Genomic DNA, 26,473 nt, shown 5'->3' with positions numbered 1-26,473 from the left:
ACGATAGATGAGTACAAATAAAATTTAAAACACTGAACTTTGATAAATAAGAGAAAAAGCAAAAGCCTTATTAGAATATAGAAGTTTATAAACTCTAAATAATTCTGAGTTTTGTTTAAATTTGTAGAATTCGTCATTCAACAAATTTACAGCACAAAATTTATTAGAACATGTACATTTCCACACCATTAATTAACATTCAAAATAAAAATAAAAGTATACACCCGTAGTGACGTGACTAAGCGTCACCGATTTAGTTCTACAACGGGCAGTGGGTTAGTCACACGATATTATTCATTGGTATAAATAACTGCTCCCTTTGTTTACAAACAAACAAAGCGGCCGTCATATTTTGTATAATAAAATGGTAGTTATTATGATTTGATTGGAGTTTAAGAAAAATAGCTATTTCTTTTTATATTGGTATTGTGAGATTACTTTTTTCGAAGTAATGATTCATTATTTGATTTGAACTAAAATTCCAGCAAAAAATAGTACTAATGAAACTTATTTCAACGTAAAAAATTTCAAGTTTCAAGCCGTCTTGCTTTTAAAAAATATCTCTATAACAATTCTAGTAAGAAATAAGATGCTCACCTGTAACTTATAACCATACTGGCTCGTATAAAACGCAGGTGAAATCAACTCGACGCCCTCCTTGCACTTGGCCTCCGCCATTTTCGCGGCGAAGTCCGTGACCCTCCACACCAGGGCTCCAGACTGGTTAAGGGCGAGTCTCGCGAGGGCGGAGCGCAGGGCTTCGAGCTGGCGCGCCTGGCGGGTGGCCACACTGCACACTAGCGCGAGGTGCGCTTGACAGCTCTCTTCTGTGTGGCGGTCGAGCGCTTGCCGCGTACCCTGCAAATGTGCTAGTGTGAGTATCCGAGTTTTTTGTTTGTTATTTTTTTTTAATAATTAGTCACTAGACTAAAGACGTTATACTACTAACCACCAGACAAACAGTGACATTAGCTGTATTCAGCTTTGATATTATTATTTATTATGTTTAAAAAAAAGACACTAAAAAGGTAATTGGAAACTTGCAGAATTTATCAAATGTTATTATTTATTACACAGTCCTAACCTTCTAGTGTGTATCATTTCTCAATGTACTATCAGAATCTAAATAAAATTTTAAAGTCAACTAAATTCAAGCGACAAAACTATAATTTCCAACTTTCTATAAATATTATAAAATTAAAAGTAGAGTTTCATTCTAGTTTTATATAGCACAAATTTTTAATAGGCAAAATTGTAAAATGATAATAGATAATTAATGTAATGTACTAACATAGTAATTGCGAAATTACCACAGGAAATTACTAACATACACCTATGATGTTCTGATAAAAATAATTTGAATTTTATTCAAACCCAATGCTATTAAAGTACAGTTATAACCGCTTTTGTATAAGAAAGATGGATACCAATAACACGTATCAAGCATCTCACCTTAAACCTGCAGCCCGCATCTCGATACGCGCAGGGCATGGCAGTGGCCGCGCAGTGTTCCCGCAGGTGCGCGTCGAGCTCGTCGCGCGCGGGCGCGGCGGCGCAGCGCTGCGGGCACGGCACCGGCGCGCGGGCACACGTCGCGCCGTGAGCCGCTACTGTGTCCTGCAATAGGGATTAGGATGTGAGTTCGTTGTTTTAATAGACGTATGATGATGTCGCGCACATATTTTTGGATTTTGTAGTTATACTTCTTTTGGCGCATTGAGAAAAATGATGAGTGAATTTTTACATGCGCGCGCACACCGACACCTAAATTTAACAGCATGAAGTTAGTTCTAGGTGGTATGTAAATTGATAACTATGTTCAAGTTGTATATTCTAGTATTTTTTTTTGCCATACGCCAAAGAAGTATAACTTCTAACGCATGTACATAAGTACACACCCTCTTTTTTTTTTCTTAAATATAAAACTGATCGTATTAGACAATTTAAAAATTTGTGAAAAAATTGCTATGCTATGCTACCAGCACACGTACGCGGCAAGCGATATTTTTACGTGAACTAATGCTACATATATGAAAATAATGTGACGTGCAAAAAATGATGATGTTGCGCTCTGTACGGTTGCACCGTGGTTGCACCGTACAGCAGGTGTTCTTTAAAATACGTTTGTTTCGATGTTTCTTTAAAACCAATTAGGTGGTCTGCTTTTCATACCATAGCACAGTTAGCACACTGAACTTACGGACCATTTTAATTTTTAAACCGTGTGCGTGATTTTTCTTATAACACATATTGTATATTTCGTCTGTCTTCTATAATTCATTTGTAACAAATAACTTTGTTAACTAACAAAGTTATTACATCAAATTATGCCTACCTGAGTATACCGCTGGCCGCAATGCCTACAAGGCACGAGCCGCTTGCTGCAGTGCTGCTGTATGTGCTGCTGCGTGTGCCGCCGCTGCACCTTCGCGCCGCACTTGTTCTCGCAGTACACGGGCTCGTGGCCGCAGTTGCCGCTGTGCTCCTGGAATATGGAATAAACAATTAGTTGAAGATACTGAGAAGTATAATGTTAGGTTAGGGATAGTACTGAAAAGTATTTTTGTTTAGGGATAACACTGAGAAGTGTTTTTGTTTAAGGATGACACTGAGAAGTGTTTTTGTTTAAGGATGACACTGAGAAGTGTTATCCTTAAACACAAAGACTGTTTAAAGTCTAAACGGTGGATTATAATAATGTAGTGTGGATATATAAATATATTATGTGTTCTTTAGCTATTTGTGGTCATCACAACACGCACCTCCAGAGCGCTCCCGGAGAACTCCTTGCCACAGTGCTCACAGTTGGCTCTGCGACGCGGGCAAGTATACCGCAGGTGGTCCTGCATCAGCACCCGCGGGATCATCGCGCCGCATTGCGCCGCGCACAGCACTGCGTCGTGCTTGCACGTGTTTAGATGCGCCTGGAATTTGAAAGAACGTGTGAGGCTTGATGAACATAATATAGCTAAAAGAGCGTGTGAGCCGTGCACGTGTCAGAAGTGAAACTTCTTTGGCAAGATTCAAAAATACCAAAATCGTCGCTTAAACCATGACGTGACGGGTATTGCCATTACGCTATTTGAAATTTTAGTCTCAACGCGGCTAAAGAAGTTACACATCAAAATTATAATTGTTTTTCTTCTTTATGTGGAAATAAACGAGTTGAGTTTTGGTAGTGGCTGCTTGAGCTTTATTCTGTACTTCGTCGCATTTATAAAATTGAAATATTGTATAAATTTAATCTGTACAGGTTGTGTTGCATTTGCTTAATTTAAAACTAAAAAGTATCATCCAGGAATTCAGTAAATATTTACCGTTACAGCCTTGCCAAATAAAAAAGCAAATACGCTAATCTAAAAACGGGCAAATAAGTTAGCTACTTGTGTAAATAATCTGCATGTATGCCACCTACTTATCAGTGATATATGCGCCCGTTATGACATAATATTGCGATATTGTCCTAGTTCAACGCCGGGACTTATAAATCAAATTTAATAGCATTTTTATCGCAAACACATAAATATGCCGATTACATCCAATAATATTATGTACCTATAACATAGGTACATAATAATATTATCTTCTTTCGTTGTGTTGGATTAAAACATCTTATAAAAAACGTGTTGTCGACCGTTACAATTTTGTTTCCCAGGATTAAGATCTCCGAGGTGAAATGTTTACAAAACAAGAACTTATCTCCATAGATAAAAAATAATGTAGATAAAAAAAAATATGTCAAACATGACGTGCCAGAAATGTGATCGATAGAGCGCCCTCCTTTCTGTTCCTTATCTAAACAATGTTAACTGCGAGTCACTAACCTTCAATTTTCTGAGTTCATCGGACCACTGGCAACCCTCCTTGTGGTGGATGCAGTACACCACCGAACCCATTATAGCCTTCTCCGATTCTGGATCAGGATATATCTGGAACAAAAATAAAAAAGCTGTTAAAATTTTACAATAAAATTAACAACATCAATATATCAAAAATATTTACGTTGTTCGAACTGAAAAGGTGACAGTTAGATGACACCTTTTTTAACTTATTAACTATATATTTAAACATTTTGAAAGAGTGAACGAATACACGACGTCAGAAGCAACGTTAGTAGACTGATGGAAACGCACGCGGCACAGGCATAACGGATTAAATAGGACAACGCGATCAAAAATAAACCACATCTCAAAGAGAATATCAAACAGCTACGCACCGTACGTTCGAATATGGAACACATCGTCGAAATATGCAAAATGGCGGATTTGTTTTTCGCGCGCAATAGAGCGAAGCGCGAGAGCGCTCGTCGCAAGGGCTCGACTCCAAATGCATTTTGTCCCCGTTTGTACAATTTCGTTATCTGTGCCCTGTGGGTGCAACGAACAGATGGCTGGTGGACCACTGTTTGTCTCGAGATAAGCGTGATTTTTCACTTCCAAAACCAGATGAATAATGAACTAAGCAAACTAAGTTTTTGCTTTAGTAATTAGTAACTTCATTATCTTATGGAAAGCGATGATCAGTGAACAGTGCATCTGTTCGTAACTGCGTTTACAAACAATGAATGATAGAGTTCAATGTTGTTTGTAAACAAACTCTTACTAACGACGAAGCATCCGAAACATTGGTAGGTACAAAGATGTCAAAGCCAAAAACCATGCGACTAAAATATCAGTTTGTGTTACTGTCTTTTAAACACTATACAACGCTGTGTTTCTGAGAGAACCACTGCATCACAACGAATAGAACAAGCAATGGATGTGGTGCCATTCATAAAGTCAACATCATAATACGCTGCGTTCTATTTACAAACATTGATGCATGTGGTCATCGGCATGGCTGCTGCATAACAGCACCACCTTAGAATCCGTATTCTATAAATCAGGATAAAAGCACATAATAGAGATGTTTACACGTGCGATTGTGCGACGTGTTATTAAGCAACAAAGCTGAAAATTGTGTGGATGAGTGACCATGGGCGTTCGCTCTTAAGAGGGCTTATTCAATTTAACGCAAGTCAAAATCTCCGCGATCTATTACGATAGATCGCGGCTTGCGCTATCCTTTTACTATAAACAGCATAGGTCCACAGGAGAGCGCCGAGCAACATGTCCTCTCTCTGGGAAGGCTCGTTGCCGACTGATTTTAATCGGGTCGCGCGAAGTGTTTTATAGTACTTTAAAAAAAATTGTAGAAAAATAATAGAGGTACCTTAGTTGATTTTTTAAATTTTATCTTATAAGTAAGACGTTCTTTTATTGCAATATGTATAAATTATATTCAACTAAGTCAAATATCTTGGTGAAAATAATCATTTTGTCGACTATAATTTCTAAAAAAATTCACATTGTTCGGATTTTAATTTCGTAAGTTAGGAGTCCAAAATAAAAAAATCTCTTAACTAACTATTTTAATAAGGATTTTTGCAGTTAGTTAAAAAAAATGTGTGTTAGATCTGTCAGCAATTTCAGATATTTTTAGCTTCGAAATTGACACTAAAAGTGAAATCAAGTAATCATCGGCTCAGTTATCTTGATGGTATTCACAAATACTGTATTAATTGAAAAAAACTCTTAACTAACTATATAGACAATAAAATTTCCTAAAATTATTAGTAATCCATATGTTTGTAAGATAAGTGGTTGATGGACAATCTGGTTTGAAAAATCACATATTTGAGCCAAACAGCGCACGGACCGCGTACACGGCCTTAAAGCTATCCGTGTATAATTTACAAATATAGAATGTTATTTGTGTCGTATTCTAAAAAGATGAACCGCGATGTGTTGAACTCTCCCGCATCGCTCAATTATAGAACGCGATGTATCGTAAACACATCGTGATTTTACATGTCATTTACGACGTTTTGGCGCGAAGTGCAGCGGAGGAATAATGTTGCTATGCCACAAATGACACGCTTGACTTCCATTTAATACCAGATACGATCAATTTGAGCTAAAAATGGATTAATAAATGTCATCTCATTAATATTATACGAATTGTTGGCATAATTTCTGGGTAAGCTTTAATTAAGACATGAGAAACATATAAGGGAAGATTAGTTAGATTATGGATTGATCAAGGATATGTTAATTAAAATTGAGAATGTCTTCGAAATGCCACGAATTCTCGGACTTCACACCTACACCAAACATTATGTACATACATTAAATAACTTACCAATCATTGTGAAATTAGCGTAACTAAGGAGTATGATAATGCCTAATGGTCTAACACAGAAAAAGTATGGGTCGATTTTCCTATAAACGAAATAAACCATAGAAATAATCAAAGTAATATTGTTAGAATAAACAATTATTTTAGGGCAAAATATAAAAAATCGATCCAGAAAAAAAAATTAAGCTTTACATTTTTTTTTTTTAATTATCCTAAATTTCCAAATACGTGATGGCAATTTCGCGCCAATTAAAAATAAATTCATATACAGCCTCAGCGAATATCTAATTAAAATACTAAAGGCATCTAGAAACTGGGAAGGTTAGTGTGGGCGATGTTGCAAGTATCGGCTGGTGGGCCGATAGCGGTGTAATTGGACAATATTTTATGCCATATACGAATAAACCTGTTCACGGATGTTTTGAAATGTATTTAGACATCATTTTAAAAGGTTTTTGCTAAAAATTAAGAAGCAATTGAACTGATTTTACGCCACGAGTTGAATGTTGTATGGTAAATTCAGAAATTTTTGTTATAATACGTCATAAATCGCGTTTAATATCTATTAAAAAGTCCTTAATTTCTAAATAAAATCTATTTTACAATCTCATTTCAAAGTTTACGAATAAGTAACTGTCCTCGCCACATAAAATGAACGCGCCTTATAAAACTATGATTGAATTTTGTGGTTTATGAACTTAGATGCAGATAAGCAATAAAACTGTTGTTATTTTACTACAACGTATTCTACATATTTCCTTAAAATGTCTGTAAACAGAGTACCTATGTATGACATACAAACAGTAGTTTTAAACACACCGATTAACCACGTGTTCAATTGAATTACTCTGTTCGGTTAATGTTATTTTGGTACACAATTGCCGCAATTTATTATCCTCCATTTCCGCTGTTATGTCTTATTTATAGTATTCACCGTAATAACACTAAAGGTAATCATAATTTTAAAAGTGACAAGAGGCACGTACTTTATCATTACGCAGAAGAAAACTTAGATTTTAGATAAACTAGAACAGATTTTATAACGCATAGAATATAGATAATATAAATGAAACAGTAATTTAGAATTAAAATTTATTCGTTGGAAACGGGTTCTTTATTTTTCAAACAAAAGTTTTCTTTATATTGAGGATAGATGGCGTTGAAGGTATGTTGTGCTGTGTGCATTATGATAAGGATAGGAATAGGAGAAGGACTCACGATCCGCATAAAGCTAATAATATTTTTTTTCTATTTAAATATCAATTATCTTTATAGTTTATCACTTTAGGAGTTATAGATTAAACCATATAGGTATAAGTTTTAGCAAAAACAAGATTTTTATCTGCAATAATTCATATCTAATGATATAAAAAACGAACACTAGATCTAGGTTATTAATCAAGTAGATATAAAAGATTTTTCCAGATTTATTTCTGAACAGATTTTATACAAAAAAAAGCAATCACGAACCAACACAATCTGTAAACGGAATAACACATTGTAGCATTCAATAAATTAACACGTAATAAACAGTACTGTTTACAATATTAAATTATGGTAAAAACTCCGAACGGAAGTGGGTTCGATGCCCGGTTAGCGGAACCTAACCGTGGAATATATAATCTCTTTTACAATTGTAATTAAGTTGCGTTATTGCAGAGGCGAGATGGTTATATATGCGTAAGTGTCTTATGATATTTTGTTTTAACCGACTTTGAAAACTGAGTATCGTGAAATTATCCTTTATTAATAATTGAGAGCTATCTTAGATCATTAAGTGAGCTATAGATATAGAGCAATTTGTAATATTGTTTAGTTGAATGGATTCCATTTTAGTTAGGTCCCATAGAAATTTATTTTAAAGGGTAGTTAAACTTATTCATGTAACTTAACTATGAATAATGTAGGTCGTTAAGTTAAAGGTGGTGTGTGAAAAAAAAACGAATTGTATTTACACAAAAGTGTACAACTTTTTATAATAAGACTTATTTATTGCATTAACTCTTTGCAACATGTACAAATACTGTAAACAAGGAAATGATCATACTCTAAAGTCTAAAATAACTAAATAGAACATACATCTATGTAGGTACTATCTTTTATCGACATTCCTAATTATTCAGTTCTAAATCAAACACTATCAAAGATACATAAACACAGATGACAAGCGCTCATCGTCAGAATGTTAATGCATCCAATGGTCATGTTTACAAAACGTCATTCTATGTTTATGTTTACATGATTTTTACGCCAATAATCGAAGAAAATAAGACGAAATATAGGTTAGAATTTTGATAATAATTTTTATGTGAATAGTCTAATTTAATATGAACTATCAACACATATGACAGTAAATTTTTATAAGGAAAATAAATATAGGTTTTATGAAAGAAATAGCCAGGATTAACGTTATCGTTATTTGCCTTAGAGTTATTTGCATAAAAAATACTTAAGATTACATAAAATTTGTTGTTTGGTAAAGTCGGACCCAAAATGATGCAAGTTTTCTTCTACTTTTTCGTTCTTCAATTATATTTAGAAACAAATTCGATCTCAAAACTTATACAATTAAAACGTTATTTTCTTTTGTCTCGTAGGTATCCGATTTCACAAATCTCAAATAGACTGTCAAATTATAAGGTTCTTATACCGCGAAGAAAAACAAATGCTACCAAAAATAATCCACTTGTCAGAGACTTGATATCAATTAGTACACTGAGTGAGTGTTGAGTTTCATTCATTTCCAAGACGGGTTTAATATTTTAATTCTATTCTTGTTATTAACTATTTGGATATAACGTTACATTCACACTGGATATATTATGTTATTTTACGTAGAAATGTATGCATTATATGTATTATTAACTAGTGGTCCGCCCCGGCTTACATATTTTAATACATATTTACATATTTACGTTTTCGGGGATAAAATATAGCCTATACGGATTCGGCAGAATCCCTCTAAGTAATGGTAAACGAAATTTTGAAATCGGTCCAGTAGTTTTTGAGCCTATTCAATACAAACATACAAAATACAAAGGCTTCCTCTTTTTATTACAATATGTCATAATTTATGTGTGCATTGCATGGATACGCTTTTTTATAGAAAAAGCGTATCCATGCAAAATAATATTAATTATATTATGTCATAGTTTAGACCTACCATTAAATATCTGTGATAATTTTTGTCATCCACATTTTAAACTGCCAAGAGGTCATTCTGCAACCTTTCTCCATTGCTGAATACATGCATAATTTAAATATTTATAAATAACTTAACTCCATGTCAAGGTTTCCGCATAACAATATAAGAATGGATATCTTTAACCTACTTCAAAAAAAGGTTATCAATTCGACACGTCACATTGTATATTATTATGTTATTGTAATCTTTATTACATAAGATACCTACTATCTTAGATGCTTCTAAACAAGATTAGAAGCTTAGTGCTAATCAAGGCATTTTGTATGTAAATTATGACTATTATTTTGTTTATTTAAGTCATTTTAAATATGTTTCATCAGAAATAATTTCCAAATAGTTCAATTAGCTGACATATAAGTTTATAAACAGTTATTTGAAATGCCTTAAAATTTCATTCATATATTCAATTTACAAATCTTTGTTTAAATCACATAAACTAAATAGTTTACAATTCTTACGTGGCAAAATATTTGCCAACGATGAGTTTCGTTTGCGAAAGGCAAACGCAATTTGTGATACTATAAAATTTTAACTTTATATTTTATATACGTTGTGACTTGTGGTGTTATTTTGCAATCCATTTATTAAAATGTAGCGGGTATCACTACATAGTATAAAACAAAGTCGCTTTCTCTGTCCCTATGTCCCTTTGTATGCTTAAATCTTTAAAACTACGCAACGGATTTTGATGCGGTTTTTTTAATAGATAGCGTGATTCAAGAGGAAGGTTTTAGTATATGTATAATATATTAGGTTTTAGACAAAGCGGGCGAAGCCGCGGGCGGCAAGCTAGTTATATTATATTTTGTTGCCTCGACGTATCGCAAATTCGCGATTACGTTTCATAGTCTATTTATTAAAATGTAATTTGACTGTCTTTAGAAGCATCATGTCAAGTTTCAGGTACAGTTCGAGATTTCGTCATAATAGGTATGTTACATTGATCATATCCAGGACAGCTCCAGGTAAGCAAGATCGGATTACTTGTTTATTTAAGTTTATCTAATTTTATTTTCCCAAAACACACATACATATAAAGTAGTTTGCATACACCACTGATAATATAATACTATCCTACACTTACGATATGCACTTGAGAACAATTATTATCAGCGCTTGCGCAATGTTCCGGCGGCGCGGGCGGTTTGACGCATGATTTATGCATCCATAAGGAGAACTGTCGGTTTGTCTGTTGTGGTGATAGCGTTACTTGATATTTGATTAATTAGCTATATTACATAATATCGGTATTGATTGTGTGTCTTGAACGGCTTTCTCGGGTTTCATCGAAAAACTAGGTTCTGTGTTTATCTATAACTGTATATTCGATTCATTCAAAATATTTTAATGGTTTAGGATTTTATTTATAGATAGATAGATACAAATTACAATCTTGGCGAAGGACTACTTTTTTGTTACGAAAATAAAACATGCAAATGATGAAATATCATTTATAGTTTACACACACAAAAGTTTGAATATCCTCATGTTTAAGTAGGTACATTACATTATAATTCTGTGTACCTCAAATAAAACAAATTGAAGTCCTATTAGGTAATAAAATTCCCCTTCAAGTGTCCAATTGGCAATTGAGTATGCGTCCTCGCAGATTGATCGATCAGCGGAAACGGATATTGTTGTGCGGGCGACTCTATTTCTTTTTAATTCGGACATTGATCCGCGAATGTGTGACGTGACTTTGACGTGACGTGTCAAAGGATTAACTTTGTGTACCTATTTCATTCTTAATTTTTAAGACAAGACAATTTAAAACGTGTGGCTACTTTTTCACTATAGTTTGCACATTCTTTAACCGACTTCAAAAAAAGGAGGAGGTTATAAATTCGGCCGGTATGTTTTTTTTTTTTATGTATGTACACCGATTACTCCGAGGTTTCTGAACCGATTTACGTGATTCTTTTTTTGTTCGATGCGGGATGGTGTCGAATTGGTCCCATAAAAATTTTATTCGGATAGGCCCAGTAGTTTTTATTTTATGAGCATTTTTGTCTGTGCAAGTTTGAAGTCGGTTGTTTTTAACGCAGTTATTGACTTGTTTATAAATTAAACTGTAGATAGCGGTTGTTTACTAAGTGTAGGTACTTCAATCTTTTTATAAGTAAACAATTTATTTTAAATTATCAGAAAATATTATATCCGCCTTAATTCAAAGTTTGGCCTGCAGCCTACATTCAAAATGTAGAATGAATTAAAACAACTTTACAACTTCTATTTAAAAATAACAGTTAGGTATATGAAAGGTTATGAAACGTTAATTTTACACACACTTTTATAAATTTAACAGAACGTATCTCCGGTAATTATAACTTACAAGCCAACTTTAAAAATCTCGAACAAAATATATTACGAAGTTTTCACATTACTCTTGGTGTTATAAAAGAAACAAGCTAATAGTAAATGGATAGGTTTATAGTTTTCATAAATCTCTGCTATCAAGCTGTCCTTTTCACACTTAAGTAAATAGAAAGGGAGGGAAACAACATGGTGGTGATGGAATTACGAAGACAGACTATTAAAAACATAATGACCGCGTTACGGTTGAAATAATTTTATTAAGAAATATTTCAAGTGTTAACGACTTGTCTAGAAGGTTCTATTTGTCTTTATAAAAGATATTGTTTATTTTATTTTATAGCAAGGATTTTAAGCACTGTAGGTACACTGTACAGTTCAAACGAAAAAGTATAAAATGATAATATTTAAATTATTTTGTGACATTCTTTTTGTACCAAGAAAGTTAGTTGAAAGTTGAAACTAATTCCAAAAAGCCATCTTTGTTTTTTGAAGTTATACTTCTTTTGGCGCGATGGAGAAAAATGATGAGAGTGAATTTTTACGATGCGCGCGCAGACCGACGCGACACCTAAATTTAACAGCATGAAGTTAGTTCTAGGTGGTATGAAAATTGATAACTATGTGCATGTTGTATATTTTAGTAATTTTTATGTACACACACTCTTTTTTGTTTTTTTAGTTAAATATGTTTACGAATTATATAAGTATGTGTCTATATTCTTTACAAAAACGTTATGTTAAATTTTTATTATCATTACAAGGAATCGAAATGACCATCACGTATTTGACGTCACAAGGAATAGTTAAATAATGAATCACTGTACATTTGACAATTTACTTCCTGTAGTATCTAATGTGGATTTTTGACAAGGCATTATGTATTCTGGAAATAGATAAGCTATGTTTGATAAGAATTTTGTAAAATTGATTTGTATTTTTTTTAATAATAATATGAGGACTAGAGCTTTTAAAGTTGAGCCTTAATTTATTTAGTAAGACCAAAATAATATTCAAAGTACCTACTTATTTGAAAATAAAATATAAAAAACTGACCAAGTGCGAGTCGGACTCGTGCACGAAGGCTTCCGTACTATCTATAAAAGGGTCTAATTAGGGTTTTTACCCTTTGGGTACGGAACTCTAAAAAGATAAACAACACGATAATTCAAACGACAAATGTAACGGTCTCATCTGATTACGCCTAATTGAATGTAAGTTACCGCCGCTCCCACAATTTCCCACATTTTATCAAAAGCGGTCCATCAATTACATAATTTGTGTCTTTGTTTAACCGATGATGTGAACAAACGAACATTTTCTTAAATTCATACGTTATTTAAACTGTTAAGTAAAATTTTCAGACTTCAAAGAATGTTACCATAAAAAGTTGTTTATTTTCTGGCCATAGACAAGACGAGACAAGTTCACAAATTTGGATCAAAAATGCTCGTACATGTATTGACATGTCGGAATCGAACCTGTTGTAGCCCGGCTGGGCATTCCTCAGGTAACTATGTGTGGCCTCTCACTTCCTTTGACCTCTATAAATATTTTAATGGTCAAAAAGTAACGTTTTCTATTAGTAACGAAACTAACTATACATTTTTGAAAACTAAATAATAAAAACGTACATATGGTAGGTATGCGATAATTTAACGTTCGACGCAGAAATAACCGTAAATAATTTACCTATGTGATTCCCAAAACAAGAGATTTTTTTACAGCGCTTTTTATTTTATTATAGTTATTTATGTGATAATTGATATAAATCAAATTCTTATCGTATAGGAAAACCACATAAGTAAACCAACTTTAAAGAACATTAAAATTTAAATCCTCATTGAAACTTGAATTTATCACTTATTATGATAATTAAATATTAAAGCTGCCGTATTAATTATTATAAAATGTAGACTCATAACCGAGTATCCTGTATACAGACAGATGAAAACAAAAAATAACTGGATTCCATTGTTAAATAATAATTACACAAATTCACACGCCTCACTCGCGACGGACGGTAATGTCTTCTTAGAATACATTTTAAATATTTATCGTCACATCGTAACATAAGCACTTGAAGTATAATTAAATAATTTATTTACAAGGAAAAAATAATATATTATAATGTCATAATACAAACCTCTAGCAAGTCATAGAGAAAATCTACGTAACTCATTTTTTTTATTTCACAACTTGTCAAAAATGCGCGCCAAACGTCAGTGCACCTGTCACTTTTTTTTTGTCTAAAACAATAATCGCGATAAATTTAAATGTTAAAATATGTTCTACTTATTATTCCGTTATTGTAACCAACAACACGACACTCACTTAGCACAAAAATAGACAAATTAACGAAAGAGTAAATTTAATAAATGGTAAAGGTCGCACCACACCTGGACACCCACGTTCCACCTGACGATTTGGCTGTATATGGGCATCGTTTCAACAAAATTGTATCCACCTAGATAAGAACTATTTTATTTAATTTCTCATGGCTAAATTTTAACGAATATACACCATCTATGTACAAGGACACGTTTTTTGCGTGGGGTACAAAATTAGAAGGTAAAAATTTATAACTAATTTATTTAAGGCTTATAAATCCAATGTAACATACATCATATAATTATTATATTGATAAGGGAACTTTTAATGAGAATATAAAAAAAAAGATAACGTATTGATTAAGATTATAATAACAACTCAGAGGGCCAGCTAAGAGGCGAAACTCCGAAGCGCCAAACCGGTCCTAAAGTGGGCTTGCAAAATCAACTTCCTACAGTTTAAGATGGCTCTGTGGTTTACTAACATTAGTAAACAAATGTTATGTTTCCATCGAGCAATACTTACGCCATCATAAAAAGAAATAATATGTCACTTTGACAGTGTCATAATCTAATGTGAAGAGAACTAATGATTCGAATTTGGAACGCGCGGAAGAAAATTTAAGCGTAATCGTTGCAGCAGACATAGACCATATTATGGTGTAGAAATTAACTTAAACACAGATAATAAATCATGCTACTAACACACGTCAGAAAGTGCTTACGCATGTTAGAAACAACAGATAATGTACTCTAATGATAGACTGAACAATCAAATGGCTATCATGAACCCGCCAGTTTTATTTTATTTGACTCCTTTACGGAGCGCGGATGTACGAAAAAAAAATCTTGCGTGCATCGTCGTCCGTGGGAACGATATAACAATAAGATGAATAAAGTTTAGTGTTGCCATTTTCGAAATTCGGCCATAAAATTCTGCCCGAGGGTTAATATGAAGATAATGAAGGATGAAGGATTCGCTTGACGTTTTGCATAGAAATAATTGAGGATGTTCACCGTTTCACCTCTAATTTCAATTGTTTTGCGCAATAACACAATTCTTAATTGCTTCGTTTACAGATAATTAAGGATTACACCTTGACGTCTCAACTTTGACCAAGGTTATAAAAAATCGTCATTAATTCTTACGAGCTTACAGATTAAATTCTTTGTTACTTCCGAAATGGTCAGACATAAAATGTTTCATGTATCGATTTCGTATAAAGATTACGACTTACGAGTGTCGTATATTGGTGATAAATTTAAAGGCGATGCGCGTACGCATTACAAAAGGATGACTAAACATTGAGCTTATTTCCAACTCTCCCACAGAGTCTTGTTAATCATTTACGCGAAGCGCGACTCGGTGTTGGCGATTCGTGTCGCGTTGCCACAGATTATACAAGAATATTTAGTGGATACAGTTAAATCATTATTGTATGTTGTACAAGGTTTGATAATTTTATGTTTACATCATGTTGTTCTTTTGTTGATCGCATTGATGTGTTTTTGTAATTTTTGCAGAAAAAAAATAAGCGAAATTTTTTTTAACATTGTAATTACTAATTGTACTCATCACATTAATAGCATGTAATTATTATATTATTCACAACTAGCTTCCGCCCGCGACTCCGTCCGCGCGGATGTCGGTCTTCGCGTGGATGGTTTATTTCTCCATTTTGAGTAGGTACCTCTGACAATAAAATCTTATCTATTGGACCCAATTCCCAAATACGGCTAGGCCTATAATAATACGCAACATGTGTTTCGCGGTTCTACGGAACAACGTCTATGGATAAAACTGAAAAATTAAGATTAATTTTTTTCTACGTATTTTTCCAGGATAAAAAGTATCCTATTTTACGCCCAGGATAATAAGGTATAATTATACCAAGTTTCATCGAAATCGAACCGCTAGTTTTCACGTGATGCCTTCACATACAGACAGACAGACAGACAGACAGACAAAAATTTTTTTAATCACATATTTGGGTTTGGTATCGATCCAGTAACACCCCCTGCTATTTATTTTTTCAATATTTTCAATGTACAGAATTGACCCTTCTACAGATTTATTATACCTATGTATATCTAGATTCGCAATTCACAAATCTATGTAGTTATTTAATCTATAAACTATTTTTAGTCAACGGATTTTGTCCGTCTATTTTTTGTCCATTCAATAATATTATGTCCAAGTTTTATTATCTATACAATGACCTAACTTGTAGTTACGTTTTTCTCATAGATTAAGGAAGAATTATTCAAAAAACGATTACGACCCTAAAATGCAATATTAGGCCTAATCCTTATGAAAATAAAAGCGAAATTGTTTTAACGTTCTTGTCAATTCTGCGATAGCCAAATATGTTTTTTGTTTGGTACCATTTTATGGTTTATTTTGCTTTGGAAATAGTATGAAGGACGTAGTGACCGGATGTCCATGCGGTTGAGTTGAATTGCGATCAAAGTTTAAATATGGCGGGGCATCCGGTCAATTGACAGTCAATATTAATTAAATAATCTAGATTCTAGATTATACGATAAGTTTAACAGATAGATCATGATGCACCATTTATTAAACGAATCATTGTAATTATTTTCACGCAAAATGAATTTCATTATGCACCTCTAAAAATAATGGAATGTTCATCTGCCTTTATAGTTATACTGTGACTTGTGAGAAATAGTACCTATATAAACGAATAAGAAGAAGGGTATACAATTAGCGTGATAATTGAATAATTAGATCCGATATAAAGCTTGACCTCTGTTACTTATATTCCTCCATATATAAGAAAGGCCTACCTAAATTGGTTGGGAAAGTAATAACCAAAGAGGTGAAGGCGTGCCGGCTCCTATAAAATTAACTTGATTGAAGAGCCACAATAGAATATACTACATAGGCGAACCATAGTATAAAGAGAACTATACTCTCTTATGGTTCTCTTTATACTATGGTCGAACGGCTGTTAAAGAGTTAATAAATCGTAGAACTGTCTTGATAGCTAATAATTATGGTAGGTAATATAATTATGATTTCTGTAACTAAATACTCATTGAAGATAAGACGTGAGAAAGCTCCTATTAGAGTCAATCATTTCAATAACGCACATTTATATTGATTGGTTAATAATACATCAGTTTTATTTTAGTTTTGATATTCTATATTGTTAGGTCGTTCACTTCGAAGTCACACGATATCATGTGTCGGATTTCATCCAAATAGGTAGTTTTAGCAACAAACAAATATACAAACTAATATGGAATTCGAATTATTAATGTTCATTACACATTGCTTATAATAAATAACAATTCAAGTTAGATGTTAAATAGCCATAATTATAACTAAGTCATGGTTGCTTGAGTATTTTTTATAAATTTACACAATATATTTTCATGACTGGATAAATTTGACTCGAATACGTATAAATAAGAAACGAATTTAATATTTTTCTCCTTTTCCAGGTGTTTTTGAAACAATATAGCTAGTCTAAAGTCTAGAAATAATTTAGCTTATGATTCAATATTTAGTGATACTACACTCTACAGTTTCACACAATATCCTACGCCTTCCATCAAAAGCAATCAATTCTTGCAAATGATACCTTTAAAAGATTTATAGCACTGTAATTATATGTATATTTGAAGGAAACCACGGCCACGGGATTAGCCGTCGTTTTATTGTATTAGTCATCTCGATTTGCATTTAATCTTCAGATAATAGTGCCCTTTTTAATTGAGTTCTTCAAGAATATACAAAATGAATAAGTTGCACATTTTATAATTGGCGTATCCTGCTACAGTTATTACTTCGTATCCGAAAGTTTTTGGAGCTCAAAACTTTTGTGGCAATTATAATTATAATAATGTGAAGTTTTGTACAACAAAAAATTTGAAGTTTTGTGCATTAAAAAACTGTTTATCATTTTATTAGTAACTTTCTACAAATTACCAAACCAATTAACATGAAAATAGAACATTATAAATAACAAATCGAACTTAACCTAACCCAACATTAACCTAACTAATAGACCTACTACATATCTATAAATAGACCAATATATACAGACCGAAGGTTAAAAGGTACTTCAAATCAAAGGGAGGCAGATACATCAATAAACATCGGACACAAAACAGACGTTGGTTGTTTACAAATTGTAAATTTTGAGAGCCCTTTGAGCGCTCGAAAGCAGCTGGCAGGGCACTCGTTTTTTCAAAGGTAACTTTTTATTAGACACAAAAAATTATGCAGCGCGTGGATGCTTGATGCTAGGATACCAGGTAGCGGAAGAATGTCCTTAATAATATGTGAAGATTAAAGGATATGAAATAGATTCGATCTGCTGTGTTTGTGCCGAGAGTAAACGTAGGTATGTCCATCCTGAAATATGAACTTTCGCCTCTTAGTAGTAGGACGTGAAAATAACAGTGTCTGTTATGTAAATTAGTTTTGTAAGTTAGGTATTTATTTATTTTACCGAGTTTATTCATTCATAACAGTTGCACAGAATTTACAAATTATTTGTAAATAAACAACAATGAACCAATTTAGTTTATCTAATGAGTATGAGCAAATAAATAAATTCGTGTAATTTTTACATATCTAATAGGTATGAATAACAGATTGCGTTTCATCATTTTATGAATAATTTTGAGTACCTACGTATTTTATTATTTAATACTGACAATTTTAATTTGAGTCGAGAACCCTCCTTATTAAATTCTTTAACATTTATCATTAATATTTATAAACTTAATGTCAGATGTTAACCAAAACTCCAATCCATTAAATTACATGCTATTCTGTACATTCCACCAAATAGCCACTTCACAGCAAATGTTCGCAGCTGCCGGATCAGCTGATCAATGAAAATCTCCAAACCCAGGTAATGTTTTTTTGGCGTCAGCTGTTACATGCGTGTAAATCTTACGAATTTTACATCTGCCTGCGCAGGTGCCGTGAGGCCTTCCTGCTTCATGGCATCTGCCATACATTTATAAATATAAGTGTTATGAAATAGATTACCAGCTTGTTGTAGTTAGCCTAAATTGGTCAAGCTGTCTATGCCATTTTCCGTTTGTTGTAGCCTTAATTGGTCAAGCTTAATGAAGGTTCTATGTTAGTTGATAAATTTGAGGAAATTTGAGGAATTTCAATGCCAACTGATATTGTTTTGAATTATTTAAAGTTTAGTTGTAATTAAAAAGAAACGTATCTGATTGTATAAACAATAGTATTAATTATATTGTATTTTCAATCGATGTCTTGATTTCAATAAATTGAGTTGTCTTATTTAATATTGTTAGTTAGCAATCATCATTTTCGAAGTAAAAAGAAACTCTAGCCCTACGATAAATCTAACAAAAAATTCAGAATTGATAAGAAAAATCAAATTCCAATATCATCCGGAAAAACAATTTTATCGATATTATTTTTTTTCGCATCCGTGCAATACTTGAGCCCTGATATACTATCAAGTTACATATCCGTTCATGTTCAATAACTTAACGGTTTATCATTCATAACTTCGTAAGATATAGAGGATCTGATTACATTATAATTATGGGTTTGAGCAAATAGATTTATTTCATTGTTTAGAAAAGACGACATGATTGAGACTAGGTAGGTACATACCGACCGAATTATAAATGATAGTTTTTTTTTTACTACATAATATCATAATAATTTAATTGATAAATATATCACGTATACACCTACACATAGTATAAGAAAAAAACAATAATTTTTGAATCTCGAGACACTTAAAATACAACACCGAATAAGTATTAAGTTTGCTGTTTTTTTTTTTTATTTTAGAAGTGCATTTATATTTTAAGTTAAGACATTCTAGTAAACATGTAGTTACTTAGCCTTCAAAAGATGATGACTACATTATGTCTCATTATGCTGCGCGCACGCAACTAGGAAAATGCGTTTACGTGAAATAAGTGTTTCTTAGTTTGAATTTATTTGAGTACCTACAATGGATTCGTAAGATATTTAAAAGTTAAAACCTATGTCGATATGAAATTTTACATTTTTTGCGTAGTGTATTAAATTCAGATTGTTGGCTCTAGAAAAACATGGCTACTAATGGGCTACTAGAATAAATTTACACACAAATATAATTTTCCACGATTTAAATTATGGCTACCTTTTAAATTCCGAAATATTTTCAAAGTAAACTTACCTATCTATTATTTAACGGATTTCAATGGCTCCCCGGTGTCAGGTTTCGTGACACCGAGAACAGCTGACTGTGTAAAAAACCCACCCTCTTCCTTTATTCCTTTCCGAGGCTTGTCTATTTGAAAGCCTTTATATAAAGGTTTATAATCGAAAAAAATACTAGAAGATTCGATCAAATTCCTTGGTAGGTATCTATTCTTCTTCTATTTTTTGACAGAATTAAGATGACAAAAAAGAATCTCCATGGTTGTTTAACCATCTTTATTTATCTGTAGAAATTTTGAAATATATAATCTATGTACGAGACCATTCAAAATTCAAATATCTAGGTATACGTTCCATTTTCAAATTATAGTCATTTTTTTTTAAGTCATGTGTGCACGGTTCGCTTCCCACCAGTAGCTTGCACATGGCACACAGGAATTTGACACGCAGATGTTCGTTCCGCCACAGACAATAAAATACCTAATAAATACGACCAGCAGGACTTCCAACATATGACAACAATATATAATTTAACGACATCAAACTTTCTATTTTCATTTTTCACGATCACTCTAAAACCGTACGGAGAAAGCGTGATACAATTACAAATTATCTTTATTCTTTATGAATCATGCCAAAAACCATTTGACCATTCATTCGATTAGAAGTTCAAGCAAAACGAGAAAGCTAAGCTGTGACAGCCATTAGCGCATGCGCGTGAGTTACGACGCATATGGCAACATCATCAACATTTCGAAATCTTCTTTTCGATCCGTTGGTGCAAGTGTGTTGTCAAAAGTTCTGAACGTTAAAATTCATTAATAATAATTGTTATATCTAAAGTTAACCTGCAGTGACTACGGAATTTTATGGCTTGAAATTGTGTTCCATCTAATGGTAAAATAAACCGCATTATCTGCCGTCTACAAAGTGCCATAATCATCATATAAGTATCAAACCGTAAGAATTTTTTACATTAATCTACCCGATCGAGATTTACATCCACCTTTTCGAACTAAACGCGTAAGCGACACGTTCTGCACGGCGCTTAAGCTCTTTTAGCCACAACGTTGGGACGTAAGGCGAAGTATCGTGATTCGTGAGCATTTATTACTGCGCAAACTCAACTGGATTAATAAACACACTGAATGTACTTTTATATGGGAGCATTTATTGCAGTGCTTTTTTATTAGTATTAAATGTTATAAAAAATAATAATTATTATATTTCTTTTTGCTTTAAATTGTGAAAGCAATTAAGATAAATAAAATTATAACTATGTATGGATCTGAATTGGAATGGGGATGCTGCTCCTTAATTGATAAAAATGAAGAATTTATACAATGTCATAAATGCAAGAAAGCTTTCCATTGTAAATGTATGAACTTGGATTCGACGTGTGAACCAACAGCGTGGTTATGTCCGATTTGCGTCTCTCAGACACCTAAAACTAAAAACAACGATAATACACCCGTTCGTTTTAATCCGAACATAACGATTCGTGGCAGTAAGAGACAAGCTTTACAATCACCACCGGGAATGTTATCAACAATGACTGAGGACGGTGTACGTACTATTATACAGGAGGTAATAGAAAACCAATTTGAGTCTCTGATCGGAAAATTCACAGTTGCCATGAAAGAAATTTTAAATTGCGAGCTAAAATCGATGCGCGAAGAGATTAAGGACATTAGAGATTCCGTCAGTTTTATGAGCCTTCAATATGAGGATATCGTGAAAGACAGAAAAGAAGACCAAGCGTTAATCAAGAAACTACAGGAACAAAATGATGTCTTATCAGCGACCTTGAAAGATGTAACATCACGTCTTAATAATTTAGAACAACAGGCTCGGGCCAACAATATTGAGATTCAGTGTGTTCCACAGAAGAAAAATGAAAATCTTATTGATATTGTTAAACAAATAGGGAAAGTCATAAAAAATGATGTTAAAGAAGAAGACATATCCCACTGCACGCGTGTGATGAAGTCCAACAGTTCTAGTAACCGTCCTAAATCTATAATCGTCCAGTTCTGTACACCTAAACGCCGTGATTCGTTTCTTGCAGCTTCAATTGATTTCAATCGATCTAAAACTGTTACCGAAAAACTTAATACATCATACTTGGGCGTCGATGGGGTTAAATCTCCAATATATATCACAGAACATCTGAGTCCCACTAATAAAGCTTTGCATGCAGCAACTCGCATTAAAGCAAAAGAAAAAGGCTATAAACATGTTTGGGTCAGAGGGGGTCGTATTTACGTGAGGAAAACTGACTTTACTGAGTACATCTTAATAAGAGACATGAACTCGTTGAATAAAATAGTTTGATTGTAGGACTTTAATTTAAGCTAGCTATATTTATTGTTAATAAATACTAAAATTCAATTACCTTAGGATATACTACCAGAATACTCGTGGTTTAAGATCAAAATGTGAAGATTTTTATCGTAATTTATGTAATTCTAAGTATGATGCAATTGTTTTAACAGAGACTTGGCTCAATGAGGATATTGTTAACAGCGAACTTTTTAATGACAAATATTTTGTTTTCAGGCGTGATAGGACTCTTTCTAAATTTAATCGTAAAAGTAAAGGTGGTGGCGTTTTGATTGCAGTCTCTAAAAGGTTCGCTGTTAGTGAACTAGTAACTTTTAAAAGTGACTGTGAGGACCTATGGGTCTCAATTAAAATTGGGTCTACATTAAAAATTACAGTTTGTGTAGTATATTTACCGCCCCCTGTTCAAAAACCGGTTGTCGACCATTTTATGGATAATTTTAACTCTGTTACCGAAAGATTAAAAAACGAGCATATAATTGTATTTGGGGATTTCAACATGAGCTGTGTAGACTGGCCTCACTTAAATGGCGAAGTAGGTTCCCTTTCTCAAACTTATCCTAAATTATATCAAGATTTCATAGATTTTACATATTTGAATAATTTAAAACAGTGTAATTATGTTCGTAACGTAAATAACAAATTGTTGGACTTGATTTTTGTTGATTTACTTATTTGTCGTGTATCAGAAGCTACTGATTGTTTGTGTAAAATTGATCCTTACCATCCCCCACTAGATGTTGCACTGAATTTGGATTTGGATAGCAATTTAGAACCGAACAAATCTGTCCGGTTTAATTTTAAAATGGCAAATTATAATAATATCAATACGGAGCTAGGATTGATTAACTGGAATGAAGTGTTTAATGATCTCCGGGATCCAAATTTAATGGTTGATATTCTGTATGATCATATTGATAGTTTGATTGAAAAGTTCGTCCCTACAATATTTAATAAAAGACGTAATAAGCCACCGTGGTTTAATAAAACACTAGAGAGATGTATTCGGGAGAAACACAAGTACATAAAAAAATTCAACCTTTATGGGAACCCCATGGATAAAATAGCCCTTCGTTTGTGCAGTAAGCGTTGTGAGAGATTGTCCAAGCAATGTTATGAACGGTATATTAATAACATGGAACGTAAAATTAAAGAACAACCTAAGTACTTTTGGTCGTATATAAAGGCTAAAAGAAACGGATCTAGTACCTATCCAAAAAGTATGTCAAATGGGGAGACTTCAGCGTCAAGTGGAGTAGATATTTGCAACTTATTTGGTTCCTATTTTCACTCTGTATATAGCCCCATTAATAAGTCTTCTGATGAAATTATATCGTCAACATTAAATGTTATAAAGAATAGCTCTGATAGTTTCCCTTCCTTGCATATCGATAAAGATGCTATAATTACCTCGCTTAAAAAACTTGATATTTCGAAAGGGTCTGGATCTGATAATATACCCCCTATTTTTCTTAGAAATTGTGCTAACCAATTGGCTGTTCCTCTATACAAAATATTTAATCTTTCACTTATCACTGGAATATTCCCTGATAAGTGGAAGTTAGCTAAGGTTGTCCCTATCCATAAATCTAACGCCAAAGAAAATGTATGCAACTATAGGCCCATTGCAATTCTTTCTTCAATCGCAAAAGTTTTTGAAAGCTTAGTTTGTCCCAAGGTCCAAAGCTACTTTAAAAAATATGTATCCGATCACCAACACGGTTTCACTTCTGACAGGTCTACTTGTTCTAACTTGGTTCTGTTCATTGAAAACACCATCGATTCTGTGGATGGTAATGGGCAGGTTGATGTCGTATATACCGACTTTTGCAAAGCGTTTGACAAGGTCTCACATAGTGCACTAATTCGCAAGCTAACTACCTACGGTTTTACAGGACAATTTCTTAAATGGCTAAATTCATATTTAGTAAAAAGGTATTTTTATGTTGTCGTTGATGGCTATAAATCTAATATATTTGATATAACATCAGGCGTGCCACAAGGTTCACACCTAGGGCCCATTCTATTTAACATTTTCATAAATGATCTGCCAAATTGTTTCCTCAACTCGACTCCTTACATGTTTGCCGATGATCTTAAGCTGACAATGAGGATAGATAATATTAATGATGCTTTGTTATTACAAGATGATGTCAATAATTTGGTCACTTGGTGTAAAAACAATAGTATGGAGCTCAATATTAAAAAGTGTTCACAGATTACATTCACACGTAAAGTCAATCCAATCATCTACAATTACACAATGAATGGCTCACATTTGCAAGTTGAAAAATCTATCCGAGACTTAGGGGTAATTATTGATAAAAAGTTAACTTTTATTCCTCATATAGACTCAGTAATTAAAAGAGCTTCAAAATCTTTGGGATTCATTATAAGAAACACCAAATCGTTTCGAAAGACAGAAACCAAGATCATGCTATTCAATACTCTGGTGCGTAGTGTACTGGAGTACTGTGTTATTGCGTGGAGACCTCACTATGCAGTGCACAGTCTCAGAATAGAGCGTATACAAAAGAGATTCTTAAATCATCTTGCTTTTTCTGCGGGTAAAGCTAAAGAATTGAAAAGTTATGATCGTCGCCTAACCCACTTCAAAATAAAAAAATTAGATAATAGAAGGAATGCATTAGATCTACTATATTTATTTAAAATTTTAAACGGTCATATAAACTGTTCGGCGTTGCTATCAAAATTCAAATTTAAAGTTCCTTCTACATATCCCAGAAATCCCGTTAACCTTTTATCTTCTCCCTTTCGTAAGACTGTCCTTGGTTCCTGCTCTCCGATTCCCAGACTCTGTAGACTTTACAACAAATATTCTAAAGATATTGATATATTTTCCCTTAGTCTAAGTAAATTTAAGATTCTGGTTCATCAAAAAACATATTAGATTTGTTTTTTTTTTTTTTTTGTAAAACATGTTACTTTTTTTTGTAAAACATATTAGATTTTTTTTGTATTGTATTTAAATGTATTAGTAGTTTTTTTTTTTTTTGTATAAAGTTGTTTTAACTTTCAATGTCTAAATTTCATTCGTGAATGTGGTGTTTACCTATCTAAAATTGTACACTTAGCTTAAAGTTTAATTTTATGTATATTTGTCAATTTGTGTAACAATTTCTGGTAAACCTTAATAAATAAATAAATAAATAAATAAATGCCCTCCCATTTCTCTGTTATTAAAATAAGTGCTTGTCGTTATAAACGTATTTTTATTGAGTAAAGCTTGTCTGTTATGTCAATAGCCGCTCGGCTCCTGCCGTAAGCTAACTTAACGGAGACGACTTTGTATGCTGTGGCAACTAGCAATCAAACGCAGACTGCATTCCATTCGCTTTAATATGGCATTCGCGCCAAATGTTCCCGCCTCTACATGACGTACTAAACGTCAAATAACTTTTTCATAAAATTCCGGCAAACAATAAATCCAAAAGGTCGTTCAGAAATTGACGACTTTCGTTTTACGATTACAAATGAATGTACCTATAGGTATTTTAGTACGTTTTTTAATTTACTGCAAGTTATTTTGTAGCACTTTGACATCTTCTAAAGCCTTATTTCAAAACATAAATAACATTTATAGCTCTTACGAAATATGACCTTATTCGTAATGCAGTTTATTATGTGAAATGTGAATACCTAATAACATTTTAGTAACAAAAGAACATTGGTAACGCGCATCAATTATAAAACGAGAAGATGTACCTATTCTGAGTTCTGAGATAAAGAAAAATGTATTCTAAGATACCTATCTCTTTTATTGTTATCTGGGCACGATAATAAGACAAAAATGTGCAAAATAGAGTGTCGTGACTAGCGGATTTTGCGCGTAACACCGAACAAATAAGGTTAATTTGTGAGGTAAATACATTCTCTCTCATGAATGGCATGTAAAAGGTAAAATGA

General features: G+C 33.0%; 1 protein-coding gene across 5 annotated transcripts in view; it reads right to left on the bottom strand.

Annotated features, from left to right (window-relative positions):
- The window catches only part of LOC123691076 (TNF receptor-associated factor 4), a 69,605-nt gene that overhangs the window by 1,810 nt on the left and 41,322 nt on the right, over positions 1-26,473 (bottom strand). For 2 of the 5 annotated variants that reach the window (XM_045635302.1, XM_045635301.1), the window contains 5 exons: positions 3,825-3,929; positions 2,763-2,924; positions 2,336-2,485; positions 1,453-1,617; positions 598-858 (listed from right to left, as the gene is read on the bottom strand). In XM_045635302.1, the coding sequence (XP_045491258.1) occupies positions 598-858; positions 1,453-1,617; positions 2,336-2,485; positions 2,763-2,924; positions 3,825-3,929 (843 nt within the window). Of the gene's footprint in view, positions 1-597; positions 859-1,452; positions 1,618-2,335; positions 2,486-2,762; positions 2,925-3,824; positions 3,930-4,002; positions 4,110-4,216; positions 4,322-13,841; positions 14,002-26,473 lie in introns of those variants that run through there. The other 3 variants (XM_045635305.1, XM_045635306.1, XM_045635303.1) reach the window with 3 other exon arrangements.

The sequence above is a fragment of the Colias croceus genome, chromosome 4, assembly GCF_905220415.1.
Source record: "Colias croceus chromosome 4, ilColCroc2.1".
Taxonomy (NCBI): domain Eukaryota; kingdom Metazoa; phylum Arthropoda; class Insecta; order Lepidoptera; family Pieridae; genus Colias; species Colias croceus.
Note: the sequence above shows the minus strand (reverse complement) of the source record. Positions and strands in the feature narration are given on the sequence as shown.